Consider the following 24,911-nt stretch of genomic DNA (forward strand, 5'->3'; position numbering starts at 1 on the left):
GCCCGCAGTACAGTGTAATACATAGAATTACTACAGTACCGTGCAACAGTCTTGGGCATCCCATCCATAAATATGTGCCCCAGACTTTGCACAATGCTATACCTTTGGTATTTGTTTTGGAATTGGTTTATTACTGTCAGATGTATCAAGATCCAGTGAAAAGCCTATCTCGTGTGCTGTTCTTACAGATCAGCTCATTATACAGTATATTGAGGTAGAGCAAGGTAAAGCTATTACCATGCAGCATAAAGTGTAACAGCTACTGAGGGAGTGCAGTGCAGGTAAGCAGTAAGGTGCAAGGTCATAATGAGGTAAACTGTGAAGCCAAGAGGTCCGTTCAAAAGCAATATACCATCTAATTTTGTTTTAGAGCTGTGCAGACCAACTATTGCTCTGAATAGGAAAGCTTTACACTTCCTGAAAACTGCACAGCACTTCAAATGACTTATTAAAATATGCATACAGTGAAAATGGACTAAATGGCGGTTTATTAACAATGAGCTACCTTCTTCCATTCTGTGTTTATTGTCACAATTCATAAAAGTCTTCGATCTTGAAACACTGACAGTGAAAGTGTGTTGAAGCTCTAAAATGTTTCAAGGTTGTGGCATGTTTATTATCTAGAAAAAGTATGAATTATATTCATGAACACAATTAATTACAGGGTATTCACAATTATATTAACATAGATTTCAAAATTATATTAGCATTCTATAAAAGAAAATTCCAGTTGTGTTGCAGCAAAGACTATGTGCGTGGGAGCATTTCAGTTTTTGTGTGGCCACACACCCATGCAGCTAGAGGGAACAGTGTTCAAGAGTCTGATACCGGCGAATAGAAACTGTCCTTGAGCCCTGTGGTACGTGCTTTCAGCTTTTGTATCTTTAACCTGATGGGAGAGGTGAGGAGAGAGAATGTCTGGGGTTGGTGGGATTTTAGGTAATACTGGCTGCTTTACTGAGGCAGTGAGAAGTACAGGCAGAGTCCAGAGTCCATGGAGGGGAGGTTGATTGCAGTTTCTTGTGGTCCCATGCGGAACAGTTGCCGTACCAAAGTGTGACACATTATTGTCTACCTACACTGTCCTTTGTAACACTTTATTCCACATTCTGTTCTGGATTTCCCTTGTACTACCTCAATGTACTGATGTGATGAACTCATCTGTGTGGATGGCATGCAAAACCAAACTTCATCGTGACTTGGGGAATAATAATCCATCATCAAGGACCTTTGCTGTCCAGGCCGTGCTCTCTTCTCACTGCTGCCATCAGGAAGGAGCTACAGGAGCCTCAGGTCCCACACCATCAGGTTCAGGAACACTTATTACCCCTCAGCCATCAGGTTTCTGAACCAGTGTGGATAACTTCACTCACTCAACACTGAACTGATTCCACAAACTATGTACTCACTTTGAAGGACTCTACAACTTATGTTCTCAGTGTTATTTATTTGGTATTGTTTTTATTTCCTATTATTTTGTCTATTTGTGCAGATTGTCTTATTTTGTCCATTGGTTGTTTGTCAGACTTTGGGTGTAATTTTTCATTGATTCTATTGGATTTCTTTGTTCCACTGTGAATGCCTGCAAGAAAATTAATCTCAGGGTAGTATACAGTGACAGATATGTACTTTGATGATAAATTTATTTGGAACTTTGAACTTGTGAACTAATTAACTAATTTAGCCGAACACACTCTGTAACACGCCTGTCTGTACGCGTTCTTTCACGAGGAGCTAGGATGAGCATTTATTGGCACTACTAACAATCCTAAGCAGAAGGGACACTTCTGATGATAGATGGTAGTCGTAGCTGGGAACCAACTCCATCGCTGAGGTTTGGAGTTTGCATATGATCTTTCTACTGGACTCTAGCAGACCAGTCTGTTTCTACAATGATTCAGTTATTATTGGGCTGCTTATATAACTCTTTGAGAAATAGAAGCACAGAGAAATGTACAGGGAAGGAGGCAGTTCGGCCCATTGTGTCCATGAGAAATAGAACAGCTCGTCTAACACCACCTAACAGCCCGGTCCCCACATTGAGCACATCGACAAGGAGCGTTGCCACAACAAAGCAGCATCTGTCATCAAGAACCTTTGTTGTCCAGGCCATGCTCTCTTCTCACTGCTGCCATTGGGGAGGAGGTACAGGAGCCTTAGGTTCAGGAACAGTTATTATCCTTCCACCATCAGGCTCCCGAACCGGTGGATAACTTCACTCACCACCAGGTTTAGGAGCAGTTATTGCTTTTCAAACCTCAGGCAGCTGAACTGGTGTGGGTAACTTCACGCACTTCAATACTGAAATGAATCCACAACCCTTGGACTCATTTTCAGGGACATGGCAACTCATGTTCTCAGTATTATTTAGTTACATATTTCTTATTGTTAATATTATCATAGTTTTTTGTGTTTGTACAGATCGTCTTCTTTAGCACATCAGTTGTCGTCTTTGTGTGTAGTTTTCCATTGATTCTATAATATTTCATTGTTCCACTGTGAATGCCCGTGAGAAAATGAATTTCAGGGTTGTATATGGTGACATGTACTGTACTTATTTTGATAATAAATTGACTTTGAATTTTGAACTCCTGCATCCTGCCTCTTAGTCCCTAATTCATTGTTAATCCATTAAACATCACAAGGGTGTCTGCCTCTGCCACCCACACTCAGGCAGTGAGTTTCAGACCTCATCCCTCTTCGGCTGAACAATTCTCTTGTCTAATCCTTCCCCCAATTAACTTAACTCAAGCCTCCTGATTATTGGTCTTCTACCAAGGGAAATAGGTCCTTCCTGTTTCGGCCTCTTAATTAACATCTCGGTTTAATCTCCTCTCATTCCCAAAGGAGACAATCTCAACTAAACCAGTCTCTCTGCATTCTATAATCCTCCAGCCCTGACAACATCCTCGTAAATCTCCAACGCACCTTGCCTGGTGTCTTCCTGCGGTACAGTGAGCAGACCAGTATTGAACTCCTACAGCCATGGCCCAACTGGGAGAATAATGCCCAGACTTTTAATGCAGGATTTATTTTATTAGCTGAATTTAAGAGCTGTGGTGGGAATTGAACTAATGTCTCATGTTCATTAGTCCTGGATTACAAATGAATGGTTGCTATGCATCCACATAACAAGCTGTGGCGTGAGGTGACAAAGGAATCGCTACCTTTATTTAGTTGGCTAGGGAGGTGAAATGATTTTAAGGTCAGTCATAGTTAATTACTTGCTTACTTACTGCCCATTATGCCACTGGAATTTAGGGCAGCAATGAACATCCTCCATCTTGTCTGTCCTTGGCCATCTGCTCTATTGTGCCCCCGGTGTGATTCAGGGCCCTCAGTCATGCACAGATATGGAAGGCTTCTTCATTGCTGTTCACATAACAATTTTTTTTTGACCAGTCAGATTTGATAGCCCTGAGCTGAACCCTGAACCTGGAGGACCGGTGGACCATTCTGAGTCTGTCCTCTACCCTTTGTCCTGCTTGGCAGGTGCGAGCCCACCAAGAGGCAACGCACAAAGCCCCTGGCTTCAGCATGGGTCACTGAGGCACGCAAGCCTCCAAACCCTACGACAAGGTTGTGGTCCTCTTGCGTGAGCTATAGGTAATTGTAGATATTAAAATCACTATTATAAATAAGTAGCGCACACACAAAATGCTGGAGGAACCAGCAGGCCGGGGGGCAGCGTCTATGGAAAGGAATAAAGAGTCATGTTTCAGGTCGAGACGCTTCATTAGGAGTGGAAAGGAAGGGGGAAGGATACTGAACCCAGAAAACAAGACAGAATGCAGAGGGCATCAGGACTTCATCAGGTCTCGGCCCGAAACATCAACTGCACTCTTTTCCATTGATGCTGCTTGACCTGCTGAGTTCCTCCAGCAGTGTGTGTGTGTGTGTGTGTCGCTCTGGATTTCCAGCATCTGCAGAATCTCTGGTGCCTTGAAATGATACTCCTGTATTCTAAGGCTGAAAATATGAAAGAAGTCTTTTCTTGGGAGGGGAAATTCATTTTAATATTACATTCCCCAGAAGTGGTCGCTGTTACTAGGATGCACTTAGCCAAAACTATTTAGAAAGAATCAGAGAACCCAACCTTTGGCCCATCTAGTTCGTGCCAGACAGTTACTTTGCCTAGTCCCATCGATCTGCATATAGACATTACCCTCCATACCCCTCCCATCCAGTCCTTAAGTGCTGAAATCAAAATCACATTCACCACTTCCACTGGCAGCATGTCCCAAAAGATGATTAAGATGGAAAATTTTATACATATGCATAGAAGATAAAGGTTAGCTTTATTTGTCACATGTACATTGAAACATACAGTGAAATGTGTCGTTTTTGCGTCAATGGCCAATGCAGTCCGAGGATGTGCTGGGGGTTGCCCACAAGTGTTGCCATGCTTCCAGTGCCAACGTGGCGTGTCCACAGCTCACTCACCCGCACGTCTTTGGAGCAGGGGTTCCCTACCTGGGGTCTACGGACCCCTTGGTTAATGGTAGGGGTTCATGGCATAAAGAAACATTGGGATCCCCTGTGTGGGAGGAAACCAGATCCCTGTGGATACGGGGAGAAGGTACAAACTTCTTACGGGCAGTTGCTAAGAGCGTTTGGGCTATTCTAGTGGTGTTTAGTATTGTGGCTTCCTGGAGATTTACATCAATATTGCTGTGTGGGCCTAGTTGTTCAATGCTATTGTGTAGTGACTTTGGGATGCCACCAGTTGTAGATATTACTATTGGGACTTTTATGTGAATAGCCATAGGTAGGTAGGTATGTCGCATCCAGAATTATTTCCAGATAGTGGACACGATTTCCTTTCACGCCACTCTGACGTATTGGGAAATCGCGTACCAGGCAAGTTACAGCAGCGGTTTGCCATTGCCTTTTGCTGGGTGAGTTTTTTTTTTAAAGAGATCACCAGCTCTTAATGGGATACTATTACTATTATTATTATTATTACTATTATTATTATTATTATTATTAAGATAAGGGGAACATTCACCTGATTTGTTGCATGAAGTGACGATGGAATCACGACCCTTGTTTGATGGGGTAGGGAGGTGATATGATCTTAAAGTAATTTACAGGTAAATATAAATATTAAAACCAATTATTATAACCATATAACAATTACAGCACGGAAACAGGCCATCTCGGCCCTTCTAGTCCGTGCCAAACGCTTACTCTCACCTAGTCCCACTGGCCCGCACTCAGCCCATAACCCTCCATTCCTTTCCTGTCCATATACCTATCCAATTTTACTTTAAATGACAATACCGAACCTGCCTCTACCACTTCTACTGGAAGCTCGTTCCACACAGCTACCACTCTCTGAGTAAAGAAATTCCCCCTCATGTTACCCCTAAACTTTTGCCCCCTAACTCTCAACTCATGTCCTCTTGTTTGAATCTCCCCTACTCTCAATGGAAAAAGCCTATTCACATCACTCTATCTATCCCTCTCATAATTTTAAATACCTCTATCAAGTCCCCCCTTAACCTTCTATGCTCCAAAGAATAAAGACCTAACTTGTTCAACCTTTCTCTGTAACTTAGGTGCTGAAACCCAGGTAACAGTCTAGTAAATCTTCTCTGTACTCTCTCTATTTTGTTGACATCTTTCCTATAATTCGGTGACCAGAACTGTACACAATACTCCAAATTCGGCCTTACCAATGCCTTGTACAATTATTATAACATCATAAACAATACTCCTTTATTCTAAGGCTGAAAACGGGATTTAAGCCTTTTCATGGGAGAGGAAATTCATTTCAAAATTACAGAAGTGGACGCTGTTTCTAGGTTGCATGGATGTTTGTACTGTCAGGAAGGAGGTACGGGAGTATCAGGACTAGGACTGCCAGGCTGGGGATCTGCTTCTTCCCTCAGGCTGTAGCTGAGGTCTCGTCACTAGGACAGCGAGCTGTTTACTGTCTATCTGTGCAGTTTGCAGTCACTGCATGCAGTTTGAATGATACTTTATTAACTTATCTACGTTAATATTTTGTTTCATGCATTGTGTGTGCGATATACGTCTTGTGGGTGCCACTGTGGTCTGGAGAAACGTTGTCTTGTTTGGTTGTACATTCAGATGACAATAAGCTTGAACTTGAACTAGAGCTTGTAGAAACTTCTCACGGATGGTGAATCTTCGGAAGTCTCCGCCACACTGCATTGTGGAGGTTGGAATCGGCGGGGGGTGGGGGGGGTGGATTTTAGAGTGGACGTACACACACCTGGAATTGGGATTGGCTTATTATTGTCACATGTGCCAAGGTTCAGTGAAAAACAAGGTATGGGAAAAAAACAGGGGCAGTGTGGTAGCATAACATGTTACAGTGTCGCTGATGAGGGTTCAGTTGCTGTAAGGAGTTTGTACATATCCCTCAGTGACAGCTCGGGATTCCTCCGGGTGCTCCGGTTTCCTCCCACGTTGCAGAGGTGTTTGGGTTAGGGTTAGTAAATTCTAAACACGCTACGTTGGTGCTGGAAGCATGGCCACACTTGTGGGCTGACCCAGCACACCCTCAGCCTGTGTTGGTTGTTGATGCAAAATGACGGCAGGGGTTCCCAACCTGGGGTCCAAGGACTCCTCGGTTAATGGTAAAGCTCCATGGCATAAAGAATGTTGGGAACCCTGCTATATACTTTGATGTAATGTGACAAATGGTGTCATCGAGTTACGGAGTGCTACAGCACAGGAACAGGCCTCGGCCTGTCTAGTCTGTGCTGACCTGTAATTCTGCCTGGTTCCATCGACCATGACGTTCCATCCACGTAACTACCCAAACTTCCCTTAAACGTGAAACCAAACTCGCATTCACCACTTCCGCCGGCAGCTCGCCCTGCAGATAGGGCAGCACGGTAGCGTAGTGGTTAGCACAACGCTACACAGTTCAGGCGACCCGGGTTCAATTCCCGCCGCTGCCTGTAAGGAGTTTGTACGTTCTCCACGTGACTGTGTGTGGGTTTCCTCTGGGTTCCCACAGTCGTACAGGTTAGTAGGTTAATTGGTCATAGTAAACTGTCTTGTGGTTCAGTTAGGATTAAATCGGGGGATGACTGGGCCTGTGCCGTGCTCTATCTCAATAAATAAAAATATAAAAGTAATGCTAATCTGTTCATGTGGGAGGGAACTGCAGTCCCCAGAGAAAGTCTATGGGGATAACGTGGGAAGTCTGTACAGGCAGCCACCGGAATTGAACCTGGGACCCACTGTGCCCAAATACGAGGCATTGAATTCCCTTTCCCAGCTCTTGCTCTGTCACCCAATAGGCAGCAGTACCTTTAAGAACCTGCTGGCTCATTCAGCACCGAAGCAGGCCCTTCGACCCACCAAGTCTGTGATGACCATCAAATACCCACCATCCACCCTGAGCAACACACACAAAATGCTGGTGGGACTCAGTAAGCCAGGCAGCATCTATGGAGGAGAGTTTTTGGGCCAAGTCCCTTGTCCACTGATTCCATTTTATTTTCTCCTCTAATTGTTCAGCATGGGCTAGAGGGGCTGAAGGGCTGTTTCCATGCCATGGCGTCATGTGACTATTCAACCACTCACATACTCACTACGAATATTTGACAGCGGCCAGTTAACCCGCCGACCTGCCTGTGTTCAGGACGTAGAGGGGGAAGCGGTGAACCCAGGGGGAGCGGTGCCATCTCGGGGAGAACGTAGACAGCTTTCGAGCTCAGAACTGAAGCTGGGTCTCTGGAGGCCCAAGGCAGCAGGCTGTACTCAGCAGGGAATTCCGGATCCTGTTTGTTGACAGCTCCTTTCCCTTCCATGACACGTTACCTTGGACGCAAGAGATTCCCCAGATGCAGGAAACCCAGAGCTTTTTGCATGCTGTCTCACAGCCTTGTTTAAAATCCGATGTAAAACTATATATAGAACATTACAACACAGTACAGGCCCTTCAGCCTTTCTATCATCCATGTGCCTATCTAAATGTCACTTAAATGCCCCTAATGTATCTGCCTCCACCATCACCCCTGGCAGGGTGTTCCACACACCCACAACTATCTGTGTAAAAAATAAATATGTATATATTCTTTTGTAATTTATAGTATAGTTTATGTATTGCACTGTATTACTGCCACAGAACAACAAATTTCAATGTTCAAGGTTCAAAGTACATTTATTATCAAAGTATGTATACATTATGCAACGCTGAGATTTCTCTTGCTTACAGGCAGCCACAAAACAAAGAAACCCAATAGAACCCATTGAAGAAGACTGTAAACACCCAGTGTGCAGAAAGAAAAACAAATTGTGCAAACGATAAAAGTAAGCAAATAGCTTTCAGAACAAAAGTGAGTCCACAGACACAAAGCCAGGCATCACTGCAAGCGGGTAGGCCACAGCCTTAGTTCACCGCAAAGCCGAGTACGTATCACAGAGCAAGGAGCTGATCCAGCCCGTCCCTCACCTCTGGCCCTGACACCCTGACCTTTCCAATCTGGCCCAGCGCTTAAATCCTCCAAGCCTCGAGTCGTTCCTTGTTCTCGGACCGGGGCCCTGCCGCTTTGAGATGCTCTCAGGCTGGTGCCCCACCACCTCAATCTGGTCCATACCCGACCTTTCCAATTTGGAAAGGCATTTAAGTCAATCAAACCTCGTGTCTATCCCTATTCCTGAGCCTGGACCTGGGCTCTGCTTCACCCCCACTCACTTCGCCTCGGTTCTGCTGCATTGTCTCGGCTTCCAAGTCTGTTTTCACAACCTATGTCAGTGATAATGAACCTGATTCTGATTAATTTTATAATTTCTGTGCCTGGTTATGTTCCTTTGTCAGTCACTCCTAAAATGTCTTTAATCAAAGAGAACCCAGCAGTAATGCTCCTGGTATCCTTGGTCTCCTGCCTTACTCAGATCCTCTTGCTCATGAACCCATTGGAGGAGGAATAATTCCTAAATATTTCTTGTCATCATATTTTCCCCAGTGCATCATTTGGAAACCAACCTACTAGATCCCAAAACGTTGACTCTTTATTCATTTCCACAGATGCTGCCTGACCTTCTGAGTTTCTCCTGCATTTTGTGTGTGTTGGCTTTGGATTTCCAGCTTCTGTATGTAGACTTTCTCAAATTTATTACTGGAAAATGTTACTCTTCTATGTGGAATTTTAAACTCAGGACATAGAACATTGCAGCACAGTATAGGCCCTTTGTCCCAGGATGATGTTTGGCCTTTTAACCAAACCCTTCTCTCCCACATAGACCTCCATTGTTCTATCATCCATGTGCTTAAACAACCCTACTGTATCTAGCTCTATCACCACCCCTGGCAGTTTGTCCTACATGCCCATCACTCTGTGTAAAAAATTACCTCCGACATCCCCCATACTCTCCTCCAACCACATTTAAATGATGCTAGGGGTTGTTGGTAGACACCACCAGGTTCACTGGTCTCCTACACCACCAGGTTCAGGAACAGTTCTTACCCCTCAACCATCAGGCTCCTGAACCAGCGTGGATAACTTCACTCACCAGCAGGTTCAGGAACAGTTCTTACCCCTCAACCATCAGGCTCCTGAACCAGCGTGGATAACTTCACTCACCAGCAGGTTCAGGAACAGTTCTTACCCCCTCAACCATCAGGCTCCTGAACCAGTGTGGATAACTTCACTCACCAGCAGGTTCAGGAACAGTTCTTACCCCCTCAACCATCAGGGTCCTGAACCAGCGTGGATAACTTCACTCACTGCAAATCTGAACCGATTCCACAACCTACAGACTTGCTTTCAAGGACTTTTTACAAATCATGTTCTTAGAATTATAAACACAAGAAAATCTGCAGATACTGGAAATCCAGAGTAACACATACAAAATGCTGTAGGAACTAGCAGCACCTATGGAAATCAATAAACACTTGAAGTTAGAAGTCTGTAAAATTATAAGAGGCACAGGTAAGGTGAACAGTCAGAATCTTTTTCCCAGGATAGCATCAGATTCTAGAGGACATGCATTTAAAGTGAGATGGGGAAAGTTTAAGGGATGTGTATGGGACAAGTTTTTTACACAGTGAATGCCTGGGACAGGTTGTCAGTGGCGTTGGTAGAGGCAGATATAGTCATAGAATCTTTGAGCACTACAGCATTGAAACAGGCCCTTTGGCCCATCTGGTCCTTGCTGAAGAGTGGCAGTGTGGAGATACATCTCTACCAAAGGAGGTGTGAGGTGCTCCTTCCCTCTGCAAACATGCAGGTTACCCTTGGGCAAGGTGTAGCACCTTCTTAGTCCCCCCGATCAGGGTCACTTGAAACCATGGGAGCAGGTGGTGGATGGCCGTATGAGCAGCCGGTGCAGATCACAAGTCCTGGTTATGTGACCACTGATGCCAGACAGACCATCACTGAAGAGTATTAATAACGGCTGGGGTCACCTGTCCTGTAAAGAAACTGCCCAGAAGAAGGCAATGGGAAGCTACCTCTAGAAAATTTGCCAAGAACAATCACGGAAAGACCATGATTGTCTATGGCACATAAAGAACAAATGTGTCCATGCTGAACTATTGTTCAGCCTAGTCCCATCGACCCACACCTGGACCATAGCACTCTCTACCTCTCGCATCGACGTTCTTAACCAAACTTCTCTTAAAAGTTGCAGTTGAACCTGCAACATCTGCTGGCAATTTCTTCCACAGCTGTACAACCCTCTGAGTGAAGAAGATCTCTCTCTCAGGTTCCCCTTAAATATTTCACCTTTCACCCTTAACCTCTAATCTCTAGAGTGATAGAGGCATTTAAAATAGACAAATGAATGAGCTGGGAATGGAGGGATATGAATCAGAAATTGGCAGAAGACATTTTATTTAATCTGGCATCATCTTTGGTGCAGATGTTGTGGGCTGAGGGGCCTGTTCCTGTGCTGTTTCGGGTTGAGATTCATTTATTTATCACATGAACATCAAGACAAGTTTATTGTTATTTAACTACATACGTCTATATAATGTGTATAACCATATAATGCGTATCGAAATGAGACAGTGTTTCTCCAAACCTGGCTGTAAAGCACAGTAGGACACATAACACACGATAACTTATGAAGGTAAGGATAAAGTCTACAGATGAATCAGACAAAATAACAAACTGAACTGCATCAATATTAAATATCATAAAGTATGGAACTGATTAACCAGTGATATTTTGAATATGATGCAGCAGGGAGCTCAGAAGCCCAGTGGCCTTTGGGAAGAAACTGCTTCTCATCCCGACCGTTCTTGTCTTTATGCATTGGAGTCTCCTGACTGATGGTAGAAAGTCAAAGAGGATGCTGGGTGGGTGGGTGGGATCTTTAATAATACTAAGGGCCCTGCGTGCATAATGCTCCTGATAAATGTCCCCACTGGATGGTACGGAGACTCCAATGATCCTCTCAGCAGATCTCACAGTCCTTTGTAGGGACTTCTGGTCCGATGGTCGACTGGCTCCCAGACCAGATGGAGATGCAGCTTGTCAGGACGCTCTCAGTGGTGCTCCTGTAAAACGCAGTTAAATGAGGGATGGGAGCCTTGCTTGCCTCAGTCTCCCTAGGAAATGGAGACACTGCTGTGTCTTCTTGTACAGGGAGGTGATATTAAGGGTCCAGGTGAGGTCATCCGTGATGTGAACTCCCAGGAACTTGATGCAGTTAACACTCTCTATGGAGGAGCCACATATCCGTTTGTGTTAACAACCAACACAACCAAAGGATGTGCTGGGGGCAGCCCCCAAGTGTCGCCACACATTCTGGCGTCAACATAGCGTACCCACAATGCTCAGCGGTTCTATTCTACTGTTCCGCATTCTATAAGTCATCAAAGGGATATATTCTAGCCAGTAGCTGCACTTATTCAAATTTCCTTCTTAAATTTACAGTAAATCTTCCTAATATTTTATAGCATTGAGTTGTAATGAAAATGCTGGTGACCACATGGAGAGAGAGCAGCAGTATCCTCCCGCCCAGAAGACAAAACGCATGCGCACTTCCTTTAAGCATCATCAGCTGAGAACCATGAAATCTTACTTCGCCATTAACCACAATCCCGACGCAAAGGACCTGAAGCAGCTAGCGCAGAAGACCGGTCTTACAAAGCGAGTTCTGCAGGTAAGGGAGATCTCCTCAGTTACCGTCTACAAAGTATTGGAAGTTCTGGATAGTCAAATCCTTTCCCCAGGGCAGAACTGGCTAACACGGGTGGGCGTAACTTTAAGGTGATTGGAGCAAAGTATAGGGAGATGATTGTCAGAGTCAGTTTCTACATAGAGAGTGGTGGGTATGTAGAACTCACTGCCCAGGGTGGTGGTACAAGCAGAATTGACTGGACTTTGAGAGGATGTTTCCTATAGTGATGGAGATTTCTGGGGCTGAATTTCCCTCTGCAGGAAATTCCTATGTGCCTTAGTAATAAATGAACATCCCACCCCCAGTTTTGTAACCGTGTCCCCTCATTCAAGACTCTCCCTCTAGGGATCTTGGAATCTTGGAATTTACCCTATATTGCCCCCTTAGGATTGTGCAGCCTCATTATAGGAAGGAGGTAGAAGCTTTAGAGAGAGCGCAGAGGAAGTTTGCTAGGATGCTGCCCAGATTAGAGGGCATTGAGAAAAGATTGAGGATAGGTTGAGTGAGTTAGGGTTTTTCTCTTTGGACTGAAGAAGGATGAGAGGTATACAAGAAGATAACAGGCAGGAACAGAGTGGACTGCCAGAAACATTTTTTCCCAAAGCAGAAATGGCTGAAACAAGAGAGCATAATTTTAACGAGATTGGAGGGAAGTATTTGGGAGATATCGGAGGTCAGTTTTTTTTTACACGGAGTGGTGGGTGTGTGGAACACCCTGCCGGGGGTGGTGGTAGAGACAGATACAGTATATTAGGGACATTTAAGAATCTCTAAATCACACGGATGAAAGAAAAATGCAGGGCGATGTAAGAAGGAAGGGTTAGGAATCCCGAACGGTTGACTTGCAGGTTGAGTCAGTGGTAAGTAAGGCAAATGCAACGTTAGCACTTTGAGAGGACTAGGATACAAAAGCAGGGATGTAATGCTTTTAAAGGCATTGGTCAGACCGCATTTAGAGCACTTGGAGTATTGTGAGCTGCTCTGGGTCCCTTATCTAAGAAAAGATGTGCTGGCAGTGGAGATGGTCCAGAGGAGGTTCATGGATGATTCCATAGATGAAAGGATTAATATGTGAGGGTTTGATGGCTCTGGGCCTGTACTTGCTGGAGTTTAAAAGAATGGGGGCGGGGGGATCTCATTGAGATGCACTGAAAGGCTTAGATAGAGTGGACTTTGAGGGGATGTTTCCTATAGTGATGGAGTCTAGACCAGAGGGCACAGCCTCAGAACAGAGTGATGTCCATTTTGAGCAGGGGTGAGGAAACACTTCTTTAGACAGATGGTGGCAAAACTGTGGAATTCATTGCCACAGACAGCTGTGGAGGCCAAGTCATTGGGTATATTTTAAGGGGAAGGTTAATATGTTCTTGGTTAATCAGGGTATGAAAGGTTACGGGGAGAAGGCAGGAGAATGGGGTGGAGAGGGATAATAAATCAGCCGCTATGGAATGGCGGAGCAGACTTGATGGGCCAAATGGCCTAATTATTCTCCTATGTCTTATGGTTTGACTGATCTTAGTGGATTAAAAGTCAGCACAACATCATGGGCTGAAGGGCCTATACTGTGCTGTATTGTATTATATATAAGCAAAAGTTCCTGGAAATGGCCGGCAGGTCAGGCAGCATCTGAGGAGGGAGATTCTGATGACCTGAATTGGTTTCTGTCTTCACAGATGCTGCCTGATCTACTGATCATCCATTGAGCAACACACACAAAGTGCTGGAGGAACTCAGCAGGTCAGGCAGCGTCTATGGAAATGAATAAACAATCGACGTTTCAAGTTGAGACCCTTCTTCAGAACTTCTTCAGAGAGGAAGGAGGAAGAAGCCAGAATAAGAAGGTGGGGGAGGGGGGAAAGGAATATAAGCTAGAAGGTGATAGGTGAAGCCAGGTTGCGCAGGGGGGGTAATGAAGTAAGAAGCTGAGAGGTGATAGGTGGAAAAGAAGGAATCTGATAGGAGAGGAGAGTGACAATGGGAGAAAGGGAAGGAGGAGGGGAACTGGGGGAGGTGAGAGGCAAGTGAGGAGAAGAGAAGAGGTAAGAGCAGAGCCAGAGTGGGGATTTGAAGAAGAGGGAAGAGGGAGGAGGAAAGAAAAGCATCTGTTGGGTCTCTTTTCAAATTCTGTTTCACAGGCAATCTCTTTCACTGAGCAACGCTGCTATTTAAAGTAATACATTCAGATTCACACTTTAATCTAACACCATCTCACTCGTGTTGCGGTTTTGCCGCGTGGAGCAGGAAGCAGTGACTTGGCTCAGCTACTCCTTTCTCAAACACGCCTCCCTGGAGTGCTTTGTTTCAATTAGGATCACGGAGGGTGGAGTACACGTTAGTTCCTGGTAGAACTGTTCCATCAGCCTCATTCCCCACGGGCCTGCTGATGATCTTACCTCCATGTCCCATCCAATTCCCTTTCGAAGGCACTTTATAAAACTCTCGTTATACCACCTCGGGAGTGCTGCCTTCAGTCCTGGTTGCCCCATTACTGTGAGGATGTGGAGGCTTTGCTGAGGGCGTGGACGAGGTTTATGGCATGGAGTGTAATGCAGTACAGTACAGTGCTGGATCTTGATGCTTTTGCAATGCAAAGGTTTGTTTTGGAAATCAACAAAGAGGCATAATGCTCATTGCTTACAATCGTTTTGTTGAGTGTTACAAGAGCGTAGCAGATGAAGAGTAAAAAAGCATGAGGATAAAGAACAAAGGAAGAGCAGGCAGGGAAAGAGCCTAAGGAAAAAGAGGGAGAACAAGGAAGATCTGGTCTTCACATAAGACCATGAAAAAGCAGGAGCAGATAGTTCATTTGGCCCATCAAGTCTGCTCTGCCATTCCATCATGGCTGACGCCCTTACCTATCAACCCCCATAGGGTGGCAGGGTGCAGATACGTTTCTACCAAAGGAGGTGTAAGGACCTCCTTCCCTCCTCCAGCCTGCAGGTCACCCTTGGGCAAGGTGTAGCACCTGCTCAGCCCCCTGATCAGGGTCACATGAAGCCATGGGAGCAGGTGGTGGATGGTCGTACGAGCAGCTGGCGCAGATCACAAGTCCTGGTTATGTGACCACTGACGCCAGGCAGACAATCTCCGAAGAGTATTTACAAGACACTGTCCAGAAGAAGGAAATAGCAAATCTCTTCTGTAGAAAAATTTGCCAAGAATAATCATGGTCCTGGGAAAACCATGATCGCTTTTGTCATACGACATGGCACATAACGAACGAATGCTCAAAGTCCATGCTCTGTTGTAATGAATAGTTCAAATGGTTCAATTCTATATCAGAGAATGTATACCGTATACAACCTGAAATTCTTACTCTTCACAGACATACACAAAACAAGAAACCCCAAAGAAAGAATGATAGGAACATAAGAACCCCAAAGCCCCCTCTCACCCTCCCAGTGCACAAGCAGCAGTAGAAACTCTGACCCCCTCCCCCTCCCCTCACGTGCCATCATAAGAACCAACCGCCACCCACTTCCTCACCTTGCAGGCAACAGCAAAAGCCCCCCAGAGAGACCTTGATCTAGAGTTCCTCAAAAACTACAGTGCATTCCTCAGTGCTTTAGTACCTCAGACAGGCGTTCTCTCACTAGCAAGCTAGAGAGAGCAGTCACTCCAGTAACAACGACCAGCAGCTCGCTGTTTCGATGTGATAACCTTCTATGTCACTTCTCCATCCCTGTCCGAGAGAGAGAGGGGGAGAGAGGGAGAGGGTGGAAGGGAGCGAGAGGGAGAGAGAGAAGGGGGAGAGAGAGAGGAGAGAAGGGAGGGGGAGAGAGAGAGAGGGGGGGGAGATAGAGAGAGAGAGAGAGAGGGGAGAGAGGGGGGAGAAGGAGAGAGAGAGAGGGGAGAGAGAAGGGTGAGAGAGAGAGGGGAGGGGGAGAGAGAGAGGGGGAGAGAGAGAGGAGGGGGAGAGAGAGAGGGAGAGAGGGGAGAGGGGGAGAGAGAGAGGGGAGAGAAGAGAGAGTGGAAGGGAGGGAGGGGGAGAGAGAGAGGGGGAGAGAGAAGGGGGAGAGAGAGAGGAGAGAGGGGAGGGGGAGAGAGAGAGAGGAGGGGGAGAGAGAGGGGGAGAGAGAGAGAGGAGGGGGAGAGAGAGAGAGAGGGAGAGAGGGGAGAGAGAGAGGGGAGAGAAGAGAGAGTGGAAGGGAGGGAGGGGGAGAGAGAGAGGGGGAGAGAGAAGGGGGAGAGAGAGAGGAGAGAAGGGAGGGGGAGAGAGAGAGAGGAGAGGGGGAGAGAGACAGAGAGAGGGGGAGAGAGAGAGAGTGGAAGGGGGAGAGAGGGGGAAGAGAGGGGAGAGAAGAGAGAGTGGAAGGGAGGGAGGGGGAGAGAGAGAGAGAGAGAGAGAGAGAGAGAGAGAGAGAGAGAGAGAGAGAACAAACAGAGGCCTTTCTTCTGATAGCAGCACCTCTGCCTGCTCTCCCGGTGTTTCAGTCTCCCACACAGAACAAAGTTTCTTACTGTATCTTGGCATATATGACAATAATAAACCAATTTATCAGTTTCCCACAAACATCTTTACCGGAGGTTTAGGCTTCTACAGGTAAAATAGTCTGCCATGGTGGGGGGTGGAGGTGATGTGGAATCACATTTCTCCTGTTCCCTATTCACCAGAAGAAATCTCCGCCTGCTCCCTCTACAAAGTTGGGACGGGGTTTGATTTTTCTGTGCTTTGTACAGGGATCAAAATCAAGGTCACTCCCTTCTGTTGGAAAGCAAGGTTATTCTACTGCCTCTCACCAGAACCTTCGACGCCCTTACTAATCCAGAACCTAATAACGCACATAAAATGCTGGGGGATCTCAGTAGGCCATTGATCCTGGCAAGTGGAACAATTGCCACAACTCGTCCCTCACTACCATTCAGAGCTCCAAACAGTGCTTCCAGGTGAGGTGACACTTCATCTGTGAGAACTTTGGTGTCATATATTGTATCTGGGGCTCTCGGCGTGGCCTTCTGTATATGAGTGAAACCCAATGCAGATTGGGAGACCGCTTCACCGAGCACCTACACTCCATCCGCCAGAGAAAGCGGGATCTCCCAGTGGCCACCCATTTTAATTCCACTTCCCATTCCGATATGTCGGTCCACGTTCTCCTCTACCGCCACGATGAGGCCACACTCAGGCTGGAGGAGCAACACCTTATGTTCTGTCTGGGTAGCCTCCAAATTGGTGTCATGAACCTCGATTTCGCTAACTTCTTGGAAGTGCACCTCCCTTTCACCATTCCCCATTCCCATTTCCCTCTCTCACTTTACCTCCTTACCTGCCCATCACCTCCCTCTGGTGCTCCTCCAACTTCCCTTTCTTCCTTGGTCTTCTCCTCTCCCCTATCAGATTCCCCTTCTCCAGCTCTTTACCTATTTCACCAATCAGCTTCCCAGCTCTTTACTTCACCCCTCCCCCTGTCCAGGCTTCACCTATCACCCACCACCTTGTACTTCTTCCTCCCATCCCCCCACCTTCTCGCTCTGACTCCTCATCCTTTTTTTCCAGTCCTGGTGAAGGGACTCGGCCTGAAATGTTGACTAATTTACTCTTTTCCACTGATGCCTTCTGACCTGCTGTGTTCCTCCAGTACTTTGCGTGCGTTGCTTTGGATTTCCAGCATCTGCCGACTTTCTTGTGTTTGAAGAACCTATTAACCTCTGCTTTAAGTGTGCCCACTGACCACTAATACCGTGAATTTCCATTGATAACACTGACCAATCGGATAGCCAGATTCGAGTAATGTGATACCCACCACTGACCAGTCGGATTCAAGTAATGTGACACTTGCCACTGAAATCAAGAAGTTTCCAAAAAAATACAGAGGCAACTTTAACCACTGAAAACTCATTGAACACGTGTGTATATTGGTGATGATATAAAAATACAAACGAGCATAAGAAAGTTAAACCACGGGAACAGCAACAATTCTACAGCCCAATCCAACAACAGGGACGGGTTTTTTGGCCTATATTGAGGTGTTAAAATAAATTAGTAATTAAATGTTAAACTTAAACTGAAGAAAGGAAATTGTTGGCCAGTTACCCTGACCTCAGTGGTTGGGAATATGTTGCAGCTTATTATTAAGAATGAGGTTTCAGTATGGTTTCCTTAAGAGGACATCTTGCTTGTCAAATCTATTGAAATTTTATCAGGAAATAATGGGCAGGGTAGACAAAGGAGAGTCAGCAGATGCTGTTTACTTGGATTTTCAGGAGGTCTTTGACATGGTTCCACACTTGAGGCTGCTTAACAACATAAGAGCCCATGGTTTTGCAGAAAGATATTAGCGTGGGTAGATGATTGGCTTACTGGCAGGAGGCAAAGAGTAGCAATACAGGGAGCTTTATCTGGTTGGCTGCTGGTGACTAGTGGTTTTCTGCCGGGGATGGTGTTGGGTTCACGTCTTTTCATGTAGTATGTGAATGATTTGGGTGATGTAATTGATGGTGTTGTGGCCCAGTTTATGGACCATATGAAGATTGGTGGAGAAGAAGCAAGAAGTCTGCAGAAGGGGCTTAGACAGACTGGGAGATGCTGAAGCTTTATAAAGGCATTGATGAGATCATATTCGGAGTATTGAGAGCAGTTTTGGGTCCCTTACCTAAGAAAAGATGTGCTAGCATTGAAGAGGTTCACGAGAATAATTCCAGAAATGAAAGGGTTAACATACGAGGAACATTTGATGGCTCTGGGCCTGTACTCGCTGGAGTTTAGAAGAATGAGGGGGGAATCTCATTGTAGTCTATCAAATATTGAAGGGTCTGGATAGAGTGGATGTAAGCAGCATGTTTCCTACAGTGTGTGAGTCTAGGGGCAGAGGACGCAGCCTCAGACTAGAGGGATGTCCATTTTGAATAGAGATGAGAAGGAATTTCTTTAGCCAGAGGGTAGTGAATCTGTGGAATTCATTGCCCCAGTTGGTTGTGGAGGCCAAGTCACTGAGTACGTTTAAAGTGGAGGTTGATAGATTCTCGATTAGTCAAGATATCAAAGGTTACAGGGAGAAGGCAGGAGAATGAGATTGAGAGGGATAATAAATCAGCCATGATAGAATATCAGAGCAACTTGATGGGCCGAATGGCCAAAGTCTGCTCCTATGTCTTATGGACTAATCTCATCCTTTCTGCCTACACCATGTCCATACTCTGTATTTGTGTCAATCTAGTAGCAACCAGCATGGTGCTGTTACAGCTTGCGGTGTCAGAGTTTGGAGCTGAATTCCACCGCCGCTAGGGAAGAGTTTATACGTTCTCCCTGTGATCGGCTTGGCTTCTGATTTCCTCGCACGTTCCAAAGACGTACTGGTTAGTAGGTTAATTGGTTATTGTAAATTGTCCTGTGGTGAGGCTAGGGTTAAACTGGCAGTTGTTGGACAGCACAGCTCAAAGGGCCAGAAGGGCCTGTTCCATGCTGTACCTCTAAACAAATAAATAAAATCCGAGCCTTTTGGATGTCTCTATTGTATTTGCCTCCATCAGCATCCCAGACAGAACATTCCATGGATGGGATAGATGGTCACAATCCTTTCACCAGATCAGAAATGCCAAGCACCAGAAGACAAACTTTTAAGTTTAGATTGGGACCTGAGGTACAAGTTTGTTTTGTCAGGCTGGAATAGGTTACAAGGGGTAGAGGTGGAATCAGGCAGTTTGGTGGAGTTTAAGGTGGCGACCCCTGAATATGAAGCTTTGGATGAAGTGTTGTGGCTCGAAATGCCGGCTCTGTATTCCTCATAGATGCTACCTGACCTGCTGAGTTCCTCCAGAATTTTGTGTGTGCTACCAGGATGCTGCCTTTTATAGCGAGCACGTGCTATAAAGAGAGGGTGGGCAAACGAGGATTGTGTCCCGTGGAACGGTAGAGTTTGAGGGGATGCAGGAGAGTGGGGCTGAGAGGGAAAATAAATCAGCCATGATGGATGCTGGAGCAGACTCGATGGGCCAAATGGCCCTAATCCTTCTCCTATGTCTTATGGTCTTTTAGAGAGCTGATGGAGTTTATAAAATTATGTGAGTTATCGATAAGAGTATTGTTTTTCTCAGGGCTGAAATCTCTAATACCAGGGGGCATGCATTTAAGGTGAGAGGGGGTAAGTTCAAAGGAGATGTGGGGGACATCTGGGGTGGGGGTAGAGGGGGATATACAGGTATTTAAGAGGCTCCTAGATAGGTACATGAGTATCCAGAGAATGGACCATTTACAGGCAGAAAGAATTAGTTTGATTTGGCATTATTAGATTAATTGGTTAGGCACAACCCCGTGGACTAAAGGGTCTGTTCTTGAGCTGTACTGTCCTGTGTTCTACACTCAATGTCCTCTTTGTTAGGTATCTCCTGTACCTAATAAAGTCACCACTGAGTGTATATTCATGGTCTTCTGTTGCTGTATTCCATCCACTTCATGGTCCGACATGTGTGTTCGTAGATGCTCTTTTGCACACCACTGTTGTAACGTGTGGTTATTTGAGTTACTGTCACCTTCCTGTCAGCTTGAACCAGTCTGGCCGTTCTCCTCTGACCTCTCTCATTATCAAGGCATTTTCACCCACAGAACTGACACTCACTGGATTTTCTTTTGCTCTTTGCACTGTTCTCTGTAAACTCTAGACACTGCTGTGCATGAAAATGCCAGGAGATAAAGCACATTCTGAGATACTCAGACCTCCCCATCTGTCACCAACCATCCATGATTAAAGTCACTTGATCACATTTCTTCCCCATTCTGACGTTGGGTCCGAACAATAATTGAACTCTTGACCATGTCTGCATGAGTTACTACCACATGATTGGCTGATTAGGTTTTGCATTCATGGGCATGTGCACAGGTGTACCTGATAAAGTAGCCACTAAGTGTGTGTGCTGAAGTTAATCGGTTTCACCCACCCCTGGTGATACTAGTTTCCACGTGATGAATTAAGTTTCCCTGAGAGCCCCTTTGTCCATTGCCTATCTCTGTCAAATGGGTGTAATGAGTGCACAGGTCAGCTTTGCTGAGAACGTGCTGCCTGATGTTTACTCCTGTGGCTGGTTTTGTCACCTTGGTATTCCAGTCCATTACCAGAGGCTGTTGTTATGCTGATGCACAGACAGGAGCTCTTTAAACGTGCCTAGGAGTTATTCTGCAGGTTCTGTTTGTACCCCAAAGACTATGAGCAGATGGTGACAGTGGGATACTTGGAGATTGGAACCAGAATTAGTTTTTTTTTAATCATCACATGTACAAAGATACAGTGAGAAGTTTGTCCTGCATACTATTCTTGCAGGATAGATCATTACATAGCGGACTGAGATATTACAATAACAGACTGAAGAATAAAGTGTAACATCTACAGAGACAGTGCTGTGCAGATAGACAACAAGATGCAAGGTCATGACAATGTAGATTGTGAGGTCAAGAGTCCATCTTATCATACTCGTGAACTAAACAATAGTCTTATAACTGTAACACACACAAACTACGGGAGGAGATCAGCAGGTCAAGACAGCGTCTACGGAGAGGAATGAACAGTTGATGTTTTGGGTCAAGATGAGGGGTCCTGGCCCTAAATATCGACTGCTTATTCTCAAAGTTCCAAGTTCAGTGTACACTTATTATCAAAGTATGTGTTGTTTAATATATTTTCAGATGCTGCCTGACCTGTTGAGTTTCAATAGTGTTCTGTGTGTTGTGCTCTGGATTTTGAGCATCTGCAGAGTCTCTTGTTTCTGGGATAGGTTGGGGTAGCTACAAGTATGATTCAACATTGCAGTTAGAAAGGTTCCACTGCCACTACGATTACTCTTTGTGCTGTTCCTCCCAGTGGTAGGGATGGAGGAACAAGCCTGAGCCTCCACCCTCACTGTTATAATTCAGCCATGTTGGAGCACGAACTACACGTGAGACATGAGAAACAGAACCAGTGGAGGCCATTTGTCCCCTCTGACTTGCTCTGCTATCCCGTAAGGTCATGGCTGATCTGAAAAGAAACTTCAGCTTTCCCGTCCTCCCTGTTCCTTGGGTAGCTTGGAGTGTTGGAGGCTGAGGGGTGACCTTATAGAAGTGGATACAATCAGGAAGGGCATAGATAAGACCGTAAGACTATTGGGAGCAGAATGAGGCCATTCAGGCCATCGAGTCTACTCCGCCGAGCCATCATGGATGATTTATTATCCCTCTCATCCCCATTCTCTTGCCTTCTCCCTGTAACCTTTGATGTCATTACTAATCAAGCTCTGCTTTAAATATACCCAGTGCCTTGGCCCCCACAGTTGTCTGTGGCAATGAATTCCTCAGATTCACCGTCCTCTCTCGAAAGGGACGTCCCGCTATTCTGAGGCTGTGCCCTCGGGTCTGAGACTCGCCCACTATAGGAAACATCCTCTCCATGTGCAGTTTATCTGGCCCTTTCAGTATTCAATAGGTTCCCCCCAAACTCCAGTGAGTACAGGCTCACAGGCATCTAACGCTCCTCTTACATTAACACATTCAGTGCCAGGATCATTCTTGTGACCCTCCTCTGCACCCTCTGCAATCCCAGCACATCCTTTCTTAGATACGGGGCCCAGAACTGCTCACAGTACTCCAAGTGAGGTCTGAGGTGACTGTAGGGTTGAGGAATCAACAACGAGAGGGCACAGGTTTGAAATGAGAGCGGAAAGATTTAGGGGCACTTCAGAGGCAACATCTTTTACACAACAAGTGATGCGTATGTGGAATCGGCCAACAGAGGGGAGTGGTTGCTACAATGACAACTTTTAAAAGACAGTCGGACAGTTAGACGGATTGAAAAGGTTTGGAAGGTTTACGTGCCAAACACTGGCAAATGGGACTCGCTTGGACAGGGCATATTAGTTTGCACGGAGTAGTGGGTCAAAGGGCCTGTTCCCATCACCAAACACTCTGACAAACTTCCGCAGATACACAGCATGGTGCAAAAGTCTCAGGCACAGGTGAACAAAGTTCTGTAAAGTGAAGATGCTTTCAAAAATAATGAAGTGAAAAGTTTCTAAATATAAAAAACCCATAAAGAATAAATAGTAAATTGTAAATATTAAATCAAATCAATATTTGGTGTGACTAGCGTTTGCCTTAAAAACGGCATCAATTCCCTTAGGTACATTGTTGTGCAGTTTTAAAAGAAAATTAGCAGGCAGGTTATTCCAAGCATCTTGGAGACTTTGCCACAGTTCTTCTTCAGACTTTGGCTGTCTCCTTTACTTCTGTCTCACCAGGTAATCCCAGACAGCCTCAATGATGTTGAGATCAGGGCTCTGTGGAGGCTATGCTACTGAAACCATACAAAATCTAGGGTGCCTAAGACTTTTGCACAGTACTGTACTGTTGAAGGTGTCCTAACTGGTTGCATCATGGTCTGTTACGGAATTACAAATGCACAGAGACACAAGAAGCTTCACAGAGTGGTGGACTTGGCCCAGGAATTCACAGGCACGTCCCATCGCCACCATTCCGATTCTGATTCTGAACATGAAGCACTGCCTCAAGATGGCAACATGTTTCAAAGCAACGCGCACAGAACGCTGGGGGAACTCAGCAGGTCAGGCAGCATCTGTGGAAATAAATAGACAGTGGACATTTCAGGCCGAGACCCTCCTTCAGGACTGGATTGGAGGGTTGGAAGGTAAAGGGCTGTAGAGGAAGAAATCTGATAGGAGAGGAGAGTGGACCACAGGAGGAAGGGAAGAGGAGGGGACCCAGGGGGAGGTGATAGGTGGGTGAGAAGAGGTAAAAGGTCAAAGTGGGGAATAGAAGAAGAGGGGAGAGGACGGGGGAATTTTTTTTACTGGAAGGAGAAATCAATAATCATGTCATCAGATTGGAGGTGTTGCTCCTCCACCCTGAGAGCAGCCTCATCGTGGAACAAGAGGAGACCGTGGACTGGGAACGGGAATGAGAATCAGAATTCAAATGTTTGGCTACTGGGAAGTTCCACTTTTGACCGATGGAGCGGAGGTTCTCGATGAAGGACGTCACTTTAGAACAGAGATGGGGAGAAGTTTCTTTAGCTAGAGGGTGCTGGATCTGTGGAATTCTTTGCCACAGACGGCTGTCATTGGAGGTCTTTAGACTCTTGATTAATCAGGGTGTCAACAGTTACAGGGAGAAGGCAGGAGAATGGGGTTGAGAGAGATAATAAATCAGCCATGATGGAATGGCAGAGCAGGCTTGATGGGCTGAATGTCCTAATTCTGCTCCTTTGCCTTTAACGTTTTAGATTCCCCACCGAAGTCCCTCAGAGTCTTATACATCACAGGAGGGGATTCGTAGCTGTGCCACTGGTTATGAAAGTCTGTTCAAATGCTGTTTTGATGGAACCATTTCCCTGAGGATTGTTATCTCAGCAGTTGCTGTGGGAATTGCTCTGGAGAAGAAAACTGGAATAGGGGAGCATTCATTTTAGTTTGAATGTCTTAATATTTTGAGGGCAACATACTATCGATAATTCTTTCTTAAGATGCTCAGTTGCTTGATGTGAGTTCACTGTCATGGTGGTGTAAGCTCCCCAGTTATGTAACCACACACACAAAACATTGGAGAGGCTCAGCAGGTAAGGCAGCATCTGTAGACGGGAACGAACACTCGACAGTTCGGGTTCAGACTCTTCATGAAGACTGGGAAGGAAAGGGGCAGAAAGCAGAATAAGAAGACGGGGTGACGGGAAGGATTGATTACAAGCCGACAGGTGATGCGTGAGACCAGGTGAGGAAGAAGGTGGGTGGATGGGGGAAGGAGGGGATGAAGTGAGAAGGTGAGAGGTGGAAATGGTAAAGAGCTGAAGAAGAAGGAATCTGATAGGAGAGGGCAGTGG

General features: G+C 45.7%; 1 protein-coding gene across 5 annotated transcripts in view; it reads left to right on the plus strand.

Moving 5' to 3' along the window:
* Nucleotides 1-24,911, plus strand: part of LOC140731166 (LIM/homeobox protein Lhx2) — a 72,882-nt gene that overhangs the window by 42,223 nt on the left and 5,748 nt on the right. For all 5 annotated transcript variants that reach the window (XM_073052571.1, XM_073052572.1, XM_073052574.1 and 2 more), the window contains exon 4: nt 11,891-12,096. In XM_073052571.1, coding sequence (XP_072908672.1) covers nt 11,891-12,096 — 206 coding nt within the window. The remainder of the gene's footprint in view (nt 1-11,890; nt 12,097-24,911) is intronic.

The sequence above is a fragment of the Hemitrygon akajei genome, chromosome 7 (assembly GCF_048418815.1).
Source record: "Hemitrygon akajei chromosome 7, sHemAka1.3, whole genome shotgun sequence".
Lineage (NCBI taxonomy): Eukaryota > Metazoa > Chordata > Chondrichthyes > Myliobatiformes > Dasyatidae > Hemitrygon > Hemitrygon akajei.